Source organism: Lissotriton helveticus, chromosome 3_2, assembly GCF_964261635.1.
Source record: "Lissotriton helveticus chromosome 3_2, aLisHel1.1, whole genome shotgun sequence".
Lineage (NCBI taxonomy): Eukaryota > Metazoa > Chordata > Amphibia > Caudata > Salamandridae > Lissotriton > Lissotriton helveticus.
The window spans coordinates 215,386,952-215,400,483 of record NC_136062.1 but is presented as its reverse complement, the minus strand read 5'-3'; the positions used below and the strand labels follow the sequence as shown (position 1 = coordinate 215,400,483).

The 13,532-nt window shown below is 43.4% G+C and overlaps 1 protein-coding gene across 3 annotated transcripts in view; it reads left to right on the top strand.

Annotated features, from left to right (window-relative positions):
- Positions 1 to 13,532, top strand: part of UBL7 (ubiquitin like 7) — a 162,367-nt gene that overhangs the window by 107,208 nt on the left and 41,627 nt on the right. For all 3 annotated transcript variants that reach the window (XM_078685072.1, XM_078685073.1, XM_078685074.1), the window contains one exon: positions 5,694 to 5,821. In XM_078685072.1, coding sequence (XP_078541198.1) covers positions 5,694 to 5,821 — 128 coding nt within the window. The remainder of the gene's footprint in view (positions 1 to 5,693; positions 5,822 to 13,532) is intronic.

Here is a 13,532-nt window from a genome sequence, read left to right as displayed (position 1 = left end):
AAAATGGGGGCATCCATGGCTTTCCTAGGAAATATTCCTCTTGAAGACATATGTAGAGCAGCCACATGGACTACCATACACACTTTCACAAAACACTGTGTAGACGTGCAAACAAAGCAGCAAGCTGCTGTAGGCCAGGCTGTCCTCAAAACTTTCTTTCAAACTGCTGCAGCTGACACAGGTAACCACCGCTAGAGGACGTACTGCTATACAGTCTATGCACAGATATGAATTCAGCAGCCCACATGCCTCGAACGGAATATGCTACTTACCAGTATGCATCTGTTCTTGGCATGTAGGGCTGCTGACATTCATATCGCCCACCCTCCTCGCTGGTGCCTGTTGCAGCTGCAGCATTATCTTTTGCATGGCCATCTCTTACTTTACTATCTCCATCTCTGCCACAATGGCGAAAAACAATCTGAGGATGGAGAAGATGCCCATGCGCACTGTAGTCCAGGGGAGGAGTCCCCTATCTCGTGATACTTCGAAGACTCTTCCAGGATAACAAGGTGCAATCATCCAAACCCAACACTAGGCGGCGATCTATGCACAGATATGAATGTCAGCAGCCCTACATGCCAAGAAAAGATGCATACTGGTAAGTAGCATATTCCTTGTGAACTAAGAGGAAAGTCCTTGCTACTCTATTCTACCCTGATGACTACCAGTGAGGATCCTACGATGCAGAAGTATCTTTACTTGTAATTCCGATTATAGGACTTGTCACTGAAGTCATGGACAATCCACCATCTTTCCCAAATACCAATACTTTTCTTTTAATAACTGGGAAATTCAACTTTGCCTCACAGCCTCAGTTCTTTTTGAATGTCAAACTGCCATACTGTGCATGCTGAGAAAGTGAAGCTGCTGAGCCCTTAAAGAACAGTGTCCTCTTTTTGACCTAATGCACTTTAGCCTAGCAGGCATTCTATTTCTTTTTTTCTCTACTGAAATGCAGGAATGTGCATACTTTTTAGCCTTTGAAGCTAATATTTTTCATGTTGATGCTGCATTGTGTGCTTTTGTACTCTTCCATATTTGGCTTTTCCAGTGAGTGAACTTCAATAAAAAGCCTTCCTGCTCAACTGAGTGACTTGTTGTAGAAAATGAGGTTACTCGTTGAGGGACGTGGAAACCCTACTCAAACAGCAAACACTGTTCCTGTCAGGGTGAAGTCAAATGCAATCCAAAATTAACCTGTAGTTATCCTCTGCTAGCATGGCGCAAAGCAGCTGGGCTTAACTTGGAGGCAATTTGTAAAGTATTTTTGCAGCATTTCAAACAATAATAAAGTGAAAACACGAGGCAAGAAAAATCTCAAGTAGCTTGTTGCAGATTGGCTGCTTTTGTGATTGATTTTCACTCCCGTGGATGGTGTTCTTAGGGCCGCATCTCTCCCCAGGTTCTTTACCTTGGGTTTGCATTACCCCTGAGATTTTTGTACTTTGCAGTCTCTGCTCTTTTGTGAGGTTTTGGTTATGGTGCGCCCTACCCTAACTGTTTCTGTGGGCTAATGGATGCCCCTGTTTTAGTGCTTCATCTAGGAACTAGTTGTTTTGATTCTGCTGCCAATTTTAGGTTGGGCTTTACAGCTTAGACAGCCTCTGCCTACATAATGTGCTCATTTTTTTTTCATCCGGCATCTACTGAATGATTGGATTTCTGGCATTTTGCACCCTTTTCAATGTTGTAGAAAGGATTTCTATTTGATACACTTGCTTTCATTTCTCCTAATTAAATTTATGTTTTGAATCCTTTTGTTCTTAGACACTTGGGATGTTGTGTGACAGATGGTTGCTGCCTTCTGTTAACTTATCAAGGCACTGTCCTACTCTCTTCTGGCTGAAAGTAGTGATTGTGTTTGGATGGTTTATTTTGCTATTGCCTTCTCACAATTCAGTGGTGGTTTATATTTGGGACTTTATGCCACCCTCCTTTTTGGAGCCTTTCTCTTGTATATTGGTTGGATGGCATCAACCAGTTATTGTCTACTGACTGTTGGGCCTGCGGTATTGGGCATTACTGCTTAGGCATCTTACACTTTTTTTCCCCATATACATTTCTTTATGGTTGTTGACTCTTGGCCCTTGGGTCAGCTATTGCCTCGTTTTGGCGATGATGCGAGTCCTTACCAACAAATCATCTATTTGTGTCTCTTGTGATTTGCTTTCTGCCTACTTGGATACCGCTTTGAGATCGATTCATCAGTAAGAAATCTGCACATAGAAATGATGAGCATGCTGATCATAAAATTCAATTCCAATATGTTACCTGTTCGACAGTTGAGTACCTTATCTTCATAATTTATATAATTACCTTGAAATTTCAATAGAACAATAAAAAATCTAGGATTTCATATACAATCTCAGACTAAGCTATAATGTTTCAAATACCGTAATTGGTTTACCTTCCAGTCAGCATATTTTGTAGCCCAATGGAGTGCATTCACTCCATGGTGACCCATTATATCAACTCTGGTGGCTGCACATTGTATAGCATTTACGCTCCTTTTCCAGATTTCCTCAGTCTTAATACCATATCTTTCCTACTCAAAACAAATACCCTTAGGCACAGTCAAAGCACTATCGGTAGAGGCGAAAAAATGGCAACACTTGTCATCAAATCAATTCTCATCTATATTGTGGAACAAAAACAATATGGAAAACTTCTCATCAGTCTGTCCAAGTTGGCCAAAAAAGGGGCTTTATCTAGTTAAAAATCTTTGTATGACTTTCCAGACCGTTTTCTTTTTTGGATCTCCAACATAAATACTCTCTATCCGACCTAGGCTTCTGCAAATTCCCAACAATAAAAGCTAAGATCTCTAGATTAATCCCTCTCAAGGACTCTGACGAAATACCCAAACTTAAACAATGGCACTCCTCAGATCACACTGCCTAAAAGTACAAATATCTTTATTCGATTGTAGGCATTACAATCATAAAAGCACAATACATCAACAAACAGTTAAAAAGCATTCCGGATATTTCATTTATAAGACATAAGTTTCTATAGACACTGTGCTGCTTTACGCAGATGATGCTGTCCTTATTTCTAGGACAGCTAATGGTCTCCAGAAACTTTTAAAATCCTTTTTTGACTTTATGGAGTCCCGAGGCCTAAGCATTAACAATTCTAAGTCCTATGTTTTGAAAACAGGCCAGGGTTCTCGAAAATCCAATTCCTTTTGTATAAATGGGGAAAAAATCCCTACCACTAACACTTTTTCATACCTTGGGGTCCTTCTTGATCATAAGCTGTCCTGGGGCCCCGCTGTCCGCAAAAAGAAGGGCGAGGTAACACGTGTCAATGCGGCTATACTTGGCTTTGCGAAAAAAATTGGCAATAGCCCGGCGACCGCCTTACTTAAACTATATCAGGCAAAAAGTGTTGCCGTCGCTTGTTATGGAAGTGAGCTCTGGGGTTATAGCAAGATGAGGGACCTGGAGGTCACAGAAAATAACTTCTTGAAGAAAATATTGAGGCTGCCAAGGGGAACTGGAAATTTTTCGGTACATGAGGAGCTGGGTGTACCTTATCTAAGTGACAGAATAGCAGTGAACCCCGTATTGTGCTGGCTGAATTGCTGGCTTAACAATGATATACCCCTCACTCATGAAATATTAAAAGAAGCCTTAACATTGGATGGAAGGTTTAAGGTCCCGTGGCTGAAGTATATAAATGATTGTCTGATTGCAATTGGCCGGCCTGATTTGTTTTTAACCCCAAACTCTATTACTAAATCCAATGTCATTTTTGTAAAAAATGCCATGATGACAACTAGGTATACTGCCAGGGAGGAGGTTGAGTTGCAGAAGGACAGTGTTAGGAAACACGTTCTACTTAAAACCTGTCCACAAATAGAACCATACCTATCATGGCCTATGACGGTCTATGAACGTTACTTGTTAACAAGGTTCCGTTTTGATCTGTTTCAGCTCCTACTGGCGGTACCAAGCGGGGCCCACCGGGGTGAGGTGTTGCCAGCTTGCGGCTGTGACGGAAAGTCTCCGCAAGACCTGGCACACTTCTTATTCATTTGTCCTTATTACATAACACCCCGGAGGCTATACCTAAAGCCGTGCCTTAAAAAACTTAATTTTGCACAGATAAAACCAGCACTTTATTACCTTCAATTATTGAAATGCGATTGCACTTTATTTGTTTGTAATTTCCTGAAACTAGCAATTACCTTCAGGAAAAGCATGGAGGGATAATTATGCTGTTAATGCCTTCAGACAGTTTTAATCTTTTTATTGTACAGAAATTATTTATATATTTTTAAAAATGTTTATGCTGCCCGTTGCTTCTGTCTTTTACATTGTCTATAGAAACTTACGTCTTATAAATGAAATATCCGGAATGCTTTTTAACTGTTTGTTGATGTATTGTGCTTTTATGATTGTAATGCCTACAATCGAATAAAGATATTTGTACACTGCCTAAAATTTACCAAATAGGCAACATTCATATAGCAAAATAACTCCCACCTATTCTAACCAAATGGGCAAAACCATTCAAAAAGTTAGGTAGGAAACCATTACCGGATGAGACGGGTATCAGTGAATGCACCATAGCCTTAAGTAACAAAATCATTCCTTCCCTCACCCAGACTAAACTTTTCTCAATGCATTTGTTACACTGGTCTCTGGTCAGACTTTCCAAGCTAAAGTTGATAGACGCAAACAAATGCTGGAACTGTAATAATTCTCAAGGATACTCTGAACACATGTTCTTTAGGTGTGAATTAGTTAATCCTTAGTGGGTGGGAAAAAAAATGTGAACCAACTTGCCGATATCTTCGATACTAAAATGAACTAGACTTCCCTACTGTAGTCTTGGGGCCATGGGTTTCTCCATCTTCTTTAGCTCTTAACAAACCTGACGGTGCCCTATTAGATAGACAATACCTCACAAGGTAATCTCTCAGGGAACCACAGAATATCTGAGACTTTGGCAAACATTGGACCACTTCCCCCAGCAGCACAACAGCTACTCTAACAGCTACTTCTTCTTAACAAAGGAACTCTCACCCCATCCCAAAAGTTAAAGTTTGACCACCCGGTAACTCCTCCCCAATCTTTCCTTCCCGTCTCCCTTCCATGTCTACGATATACCAATTCATATCGCCTTGCCAAACAAACTATTGACTCTATACTTCTATAAGCCCTGTACTCTTAAAACAGTGGAAGTTCTACTGCATAAAAGCCAGATGCTCCATCAATTCATGAATTACTGGTTCTGGTGAATATCTGCAATTTTCCTACTGACTCGTCTGACTCCCTATTGTGAAGACTGCTTACTGGACTGGTAACATGGCATTGAAGTTGATTTTTATGTACTTTAAGTTATCCGGGCTCCTCTCTGTCTCGAAGTGCACTGGAGGTGGGGGGGGGGGGAGACAGGAACTGACCTTAAAGCGGCAGAGGTCACCATATACCCTTGACGTGACTTCCGAGGAGGTGGTGAAACCAGCTTTGAGCAATTTCGGGGGTCAGGCAGCTGTTGAAAGATTTCTGGATCCAGTCTGGCACGTGGGGGAGATTCATGGGAAGAGGAATCTGCAGGTTGAGTATCTGCCAGAAAGATTGTTGCCGTAGAGGAGTTACTTTTTTTTCTTTAGGGTTTGGGCTGTATATTCATATCTTAAAGGTCGGTGTTTGATTTCCTTTGTTTTCCCTTTTCACCAGGCTAGCATCTGCTCATCCTGCACTGGTAAATGCCTTAATCCTGGTTCTGCATTCTGTAGCTGGAAGCACCTCCTTACCACCGACTGATGCTGCTGCTCGCAATTTGCACTCCACTGTTCAAATGCCTGGTATGGTTAGCAGCACTAATTGTTTAACCAAAGCCATAACTTACACAATCATAGGTTGCCAACAGTGCGTTTGATGTGCATGATTGAAATATTTTCTTCTCAGGAATCTAGTAAATCCCTATGGATGGAAGGGGGGTATGACTTGTTTGTGCGCTAACCCACCATATTTCATCAGAGACTTCTGCTTTGCTTTATATGGTAGTAGCGCCAAAGTGTACAGTCTTCCACTAGTATGGCATTGCAGTACTAACATTAGTCTGGGGATAACTCTTCAATTTTGAGCGGTTATCAGTTAGTAAATTAAATGTTATAGAGTCCCCTTCCTTTTTACTGTGTATTCCATGAATATTTACTAAAGCAGTGGTATAACCCCTCAATTGCTAAGGCTTTTTCACCCCAGTGCTGAGCGCTTTTAGGTACTTCGCACTTACCCCTCCATAAATGTTTTCCCACATAAGGTACCCACACAAAATATGAATCCTTTTTCCCAACATCAAAAGGATTGTAAAAGTACCCAGTGTTTGTTGTAGATTCCCTGAGAAAATAGCCACAATATACCTAGATGCTGGGGTTTTTGTGAAATATTGGTAATAAACTGCTCTGCAAGAGTGTTCGCCCCTCTCTCCCTAAAAAAAAAAAAAAAGCATCAATTAAAGATCATCTGTACTAAAATCACCATCTTTCCAGCTTTTAGGAACAATCAGAGCTGGATCTAAAAAAATATTCTTTCTGCAACATTGTGTTTTTTTCTAAGAGCATGTTTTACCTAATGTTTGTTCTTCCACTCTACTTCCAGTTTGTGGTGGAAACCAGTGAAAACCTGTGGGTGATGACAGAAAGCTCTACATTTCTCTACAAAATACTAGATTCGGCTAGGGCTAAACTTTTAAAGGTTCCTCAAGATGTTTCCAAAGAAACTCACTGTTGAAATTAAATAATATTGAAATTGAATTGGAATAAAAAATCTATTTCTGACCATGTTTTCATCTGTAAATTTTTCTCAGCATAGCCGGTTTAAAAAAGCAATCTACTGTTAGAAGCCCTAGAGACCCTTCTGGTCGTGACGATTTATATAGGGTGTGTACGTTCTCACAGAGCCAACAACAGAGGTTCACCTTAAAGTTAGTTTTCATTGTGTACAGAGTACAGAACAAATCATATGGTACTTACCTACCCAGATATTTCTGAGAGCTAGTCATGCCGGAGTCTCCATGGTGTTGTGACGTATGTGGTTCTAACCAGGGTTTTTTTATCCAGAAGCCCTTTCAAATCTCAGTTTTTGTAAAGATACACATTTATGTTGCATTTTCTATGGGGGGAAAGTTCTTGAATATGCAGCGATCAACAAATTTCCTAACGCCCAGTGCCCCATGTATCCGCATCACCTGGTAGAAATACTACCCACATGTGTGAGTGGGCCTTGCCCCCACAACAGGAAAAGGCCCAAAATGCAACATTGACAGATCCAATTTGTCCACCCAAAAAACAGCTGTTTTTTTTTGGGAATGTTGATGGCTGCAGAATTTTGGCCCTCGCTCAGCCTGCACTCTGGGACACTTGCCAACTTTGCCCATTTCTGAAAACTAGACACTCTAGGGATTCCAGGGTGATGTAACTTGCACAGCTCTCATACGGTTTTCTTACCCACAATATCCTGTAAACCTCAAACTTTGGCTAAAAACACTCCTTTTCCTCACATTTTTGTGAGGGAAAGTTCAGTAGTCTGTAGGGATCCACAAATTTCCTACCATCCAGCATTTTCCCCCAAATCTCCATACAAAAATGTTACCTCATCTGTGTGGGTATGTCTTATGACCGGAAAGGGCCCAAAATTCAGCATGGACATATAAGATTTTTCCAATCAAAACCGACACTTATATTTAAAAATGAAAAGTATTATTGATTTTAAAGTCACAATAACAAGCATACAGTACACCGGGGTATTAATCTGCTTATTTGTACAATAGCCACTTTCCACACACTTCCTCTTGAACTCTCCCCCCTTGGCGTTAGGTCTACTCAACCCTAATACATTTAGTAGGCTTCTTCCCACCTGTCTCCCTGTGATTGGGAGTGCAGCATCAGTCCAGAGTTCCTTTGTTTCCCTTCTCACCTCGTAGAACATCAAGCCTGTGATAGGTTCTCCTCTTTCCCCACACCTTTTCAAACTTCATGTGGCACCCCCAACTTTAAAACTCCACCCTTTCTGACTCCATACATTCCCTCCCTCCACTGTCCGTGCTTGTTTGTCTCCATTTTTCGCTTGGCTACTATGAACCCCAACATGTATAATGCCAGTGGACGACATGAAATGTCTGTCATTTAGGATTCCCAAAAGTATGTGTTGGGGCTCTTCCAAGTAACCCCAGGCCCATAACTGCTTCCAGCTCCTGCATCACGTCATTCCAGTACCCTTCAATTTTGGGGCATCCCCATATGGCATGTATTAATGTTCCCTCATTGGAAATACACCTCAGGCATTTGGGGTTGGATGTCCTCCCCATTCTATACAACTGACTACGGTTGTACTAGATCCAGTGTAGTATTTTCAACTGTAGTAACCTTAATTGTAACTCGATGGCTAACTTCATTTGGGTGCATGAGTGCCTCTTCCCAATGTGTCCATTTCTCCAATGTTTGCTTCCCATCTGGCCCATAATTCTTGAAGGGTGTCTGGGGAATGGTTGATCAAGGCACTGTAAGGTTGCTATACCACCTTATGGATCATTTCCTAGGGTTTCAATACAGACTCTTTTTTCTTTTTTTTTTTTTGGGCACCTTGGCTTGCCTTTAGTTGAACAACTTGAGGTGGCCAACTATATGGGAATAATATTGTTCAGTGAGCCTTACAAAACTGACACTATGGCATGTTGTACAGTTCAATGCCAAAGCAACGAATACCCAACAAAAGCTTGTTTGAAAGATGTTCCTTTAAATTCCAGAGCATTATGTTGTGTTCCAATGAACTGCTTGCAGTCATAACATTATGTGTATTTGTAAAGAGCATGCTCACCCAGAAGGGTATCTCGGAGCTAAATGACAGATGTTGGTTACCCAACTCCATGGTTCTCATTTTATCACCCTCGAAAGGATAAAAGGATTAGTGGAACCGCTGTTTGTACCTGTGACCATCAAGTCTAACCCGGGCACCTACAGTGGACGCATTTGTCCACTAAGCCATCAGACCCTGCATAATTCAAATCAGTCAAATTCTCCATGATGAGAGCATTTCTCCAGTCACCGTGTGTGGTCAGTTGGCTGAAGTCCACAAGTGCCCCGGTATACTTTAATACAACAAGTACATGGGCGGAGTGGTTAAAGAATGACTAGGTATTTCAGCTTATAGCACTGGTCCTAAAACTTGCTCTTTTTTGATCAATATATGGCAACCAACAGTCTCAGGTAACCATTTCTCTAGTCTCCATATTCTCCAGGCTAGACACTGTCCATTATTTTAAAGTGTTTGTGTTGGTTAGCTGTGTGTGCTACGCCAGTAGAAAGGAGGGCGGCACCTAAAGATATGCTGAAGAATGGTACTTGGGAACAAGTCTGGGAGCCATCAACAGGGGGGCTCTGGTCAGAAGAGTGTGGGGGACGTAGGGAGGACAGTCAGTTGGTGCGTACCCGGCCAGAGGGGGCTCTGGGGCAGAGCGGAAAGGTCGGCTGGGCTCTGTGCGCCTTGGTCTTGGGTGCAAAATCAGGACAGCTAGGCCACTCTCTTAATGGGTCTGTGCGGTGCTGATGTCCCTTGATAGCTGCTTTGTCTTGTGGTGCTGGATAGACTCTACGGTCTCTGCTTGTTGAAAGGAGTCTATTGGTACTGTGTGGCTCCGGTTTGTCCTGGTGTCCTCTCACTCGAGGTGGGGAGGAATCTGATCTTCAGCAGCACAGGGTCCTCTTCCTGGTGGGGTGCTGCATCGGGCTGACCAAGGAGCGGCAACACTGTAAACTGGACCTTGCGTTTCCGTGTCTGCGGAATGCAGGAGAATAGCACCTCTACTCCAAGGGTGGCTTGGCGATTTGTGAAGGCGGCAGTCTCCCAGAGTTCCTAGACACTGGTCAGCTGCAGGACGAGTCGCCGGGTTGCGAAAGTAGCGACTTAGTGCTGCAGGCAGGGGTTGGTGCCAAAAGTCCACAACAGTTTTCAGTTCTCGCTTTTTCTTGTGGGTCTCTGTGTGTTGATCCATCGAATCTGAGTTTGTGGTGTCCGGTGTATCCCCTAAATACATTAGAGGGACATGTAGCCAATAAGCTACTTGCCTATAGGTTATCTACACCCTGTATATGATCACTTCCTGTGGGATGTGGGCATAACCCTGACCCAGAGAGCCTAATTCCACTAAAAGCAAGATAGTGGCATTCTAAGTTGTATCCACATCAGATAGCCCACTTTAGGGGGGTACTTGCCTGAGAGAGGGGTATGCCTCCAAACTAGCTAATTTTCCCATCTGTTCTGGTGCCAAGTGGGCCCGGGCAGGGGTTGTGTTTCCACTGTCTGGGGATGCCTTGGATCGCATATCAAAGGCGGCAGAGGCCGTTGAAGCCTCCGGACTTTATAATACTGATCCCACCCTGCTTGAAGAAGGTGGCAACACCTCTGTCCAGAGCAGGCATTGTTTCTCCCCTCAGAGTGCAGGCTTTCACCTGCAGGGGGTCAGAAACCTGTCTGTGGTGACCGGCTGGTCTACACCAGTCATCCAATGTAGTAGTAGTAGTATTCGGTTTTCAGGCGCTCTTCTGAGGTGCCCTCCCGGTGCCTTTATCAATAAATCTATCACTGGGATCCGTGTGGGCTTATTTATACAAATGGTTTGATAATAAATATCTCTAGGTTCAGTGAAGCAGTCATGCAGCGGGGTAGCTCGTTAACACCAGTGTCCAGTTTATGGTCTTAAAATGGCTTTTCTGTTCACTGGTAGTATCCAAGAATCGGCTTGGATATCACAGGGGCATATCTACTCTGGTAGATATGTCAACACATGTAGTATGGTGCACCCTTCCTTAGTTTAGTCCTGCTGTAGGGCTGACTTAACTATACTGCATGCAGTGTCTGTAGGCATGGCATACAGGAGGAGCGTCATGTTGTGTCTTCATTATTCTCTGCACCATGACACACAGCCTGCTATGGCAGTGTGCATGTTGGTGCTGAGGGGTGACTTTAACAACACAAAAGGATGATGCACTGAATGCTGAACATTGTCAAACATTCACCCCCAGTACAGAGATCTGGGCCCAAGTCCATTATCTTTTCCTCACTATGCTATTCCAGCTTGGCCCCAGCCATATGAAAATCAGTCTTGATCCTGCTCCCCTTGGGAACAGTCCAAACTGCCAGTCCAGGTCCTCCTTGGACTGGAAACAAGCATCCCAGGACTGGTGTGGGGTATCATCCTCACCAGCCAGGCTAGCTTGAATCCAATGGCCTAGTGAGCACATGACCCACGTCTGGGCATACCCTTTTCTACGTAGGGCGACTAGCACAAAAAGATTAACGTAATGCTGAACATTGAGAAATACAAAGCAGTCGTAGTGGTACATAAAATCACACTTCCTAATGAAATACAAATGTAGTGGCTAATTCTATCCAGAAAGCCCACTAGACACCAAGGACTTTTTAATGGGGGCATGAATGGATGGGGTTGGCCCACCCAGGTATCGGGCCTAGCTCCCACCTTTTTTTTAAATAAGTTAAGCAGTCTTTCTGTTCCCCGTTGGGGGCATATTAGTAGGGTCTTCCTCCACCCTGTGTAGGGCAGAAAGCCCACTAAGCCACCAAGAACTTTGTTTAGAAGGAGGAAGTGGCCCTCCCTGCAAATCACTAGTCCTCCCCAAAAGTCTTACTGCCACCGGGGGGGGAAGGGGGGAGCAGAAAGCCCATTAGACAACAGGTATTTTTTTCTTTTCGTCTGGAGCAATGGGTGAGGCTGCCCACCTAGGCATTGGGCCTAACCCCACCCTTTAATTGACCTGCAGTAGTCTTTCTAGTCTTTGTACCCATGTCCCTCCACCCCCACCCCTCCAAAGGAGGCAGATGTGAGGTTTTTAACGCTAATCTGCCCCGATGGGAGGGGGAGAAAGCCCACTATACTTTTAGGTCTTGCCTAGGCAGTGATTGCGCTGTCTCTTCAAAACCTACTGTATTCAGGATCTGGCCATGAAGCTCTGCACGCTTTCCGCCCATCTGTTTAATTGTCTCCTTACTGTCCTTTTGTAAATGGTGGCCTTGTATTGGTCAATAGGCTTAGTATCCCTTCTTCGTTCCACTTGATCTCTTGTTGTAACCTCCCATGAGGACTGCCCCTGTTACATGAGTTGTTACTCGGGCCGTTTTAATTACAGCCTTGAGGCACTATTTTGTTCAATCACTTAAGACATGTTCGCCCCCAACACTTTTTTCGTTTAACAAGTGCAGCACGCCTCAGCTGCAGCAATGGCAGCCTTGCCTTTCTTTTGATATTTGCGTACTTGGCGCATGCCTTTTTTGAAACCATTTTTAAAAAAAACCCCATTTCTTTACTTTTGTTTCAATGGCAGTATGCCCCGCTTTAGCTTTAAATATCTTAAGCTAAAGGGGGAGGCCGCAATTGCTTCAAAAGTAAATTAATAGAAAACAAGTGCGTCCCCACGCCGCCTCTTTTTTTTTTTTTTTTTTGTTTTTTTTTTTTTTTCTTCCTATTTCTTTACTTTTTAAGCAATCATGGCACCCGCGCTTTAGCTTAAGATGTTTAAAGGTAAAGCGTGGGTGCCGCCATTGAAACTAAGGTAAAGAAATAGAAAAAAAGACCTGCGTCCGAAATGTTTTTTTTGTTTTTTTTACAGCAGTCCCTCTTCGGAGATTGTTCACCGTCATGGAGATGATTGCTGCTCCCAAGAAAATTCCACATCATGCCACAGTATTCAAGAGTACACCACATAATTAAAACTCCACTACATACCACTCCACAACACAAAATGCCATTCCAAATAATCCATGACACAGTTCCACTCCACATAATTCCAGTACGCTCAATGCCACATATTTACTATCCACATAATCCCACTACACAAATCTTCTCCCCACCACACAATTCCACAACTTACAATTCCAATCCAAGCCACATGATTCAACTCCACACCACATACATCCACTCCATAACACGTGGATAAGACATCGCATTTTGGAACTCCAATAGCACTCCTGCAAAAGCGAGGCCTATTGGCATTGCCAATACTTATTTTTATTGCTACAAGGTAGCAGATTGGAGGTTCTTACCTCCAATCAACCCCAGGCGGGGAGATGCTGAAAACCCACTATACATAAAGGATTCATTTGTAAAGGTAAAATGGGTGGTGGCAGCCCTTCTATGAATCAGACCTAGCTTCTACCCACTCATATAACCCCCAGCAGACTTTCTGCCCGCCTCATTTCTGCCCACCTGCCTCCTGGCGGGAGGCAGAAAGCCTACTAGACGACCAGTTATTCTATTTGAAGGGGAGAGTGGCCCCCTGGCAAGGGGCTAATGCTCCTTACCTACCCCATGCCCAAATGTCTCTGCCCCGGGAGGTGTCAGATTGCCCATTAGACGGGAGGGATGAATTTGTTTGTGGAGAAATGGGTGGGGTAGCCCACCTAGTAGCTGGGCCTAACACTACCCCTCAATTAGCCTGCAACAGTCTTTGTTCACGCCACTCCACCCCTCCCAAATATCACTCCTACCCCTTGGGGCAGATA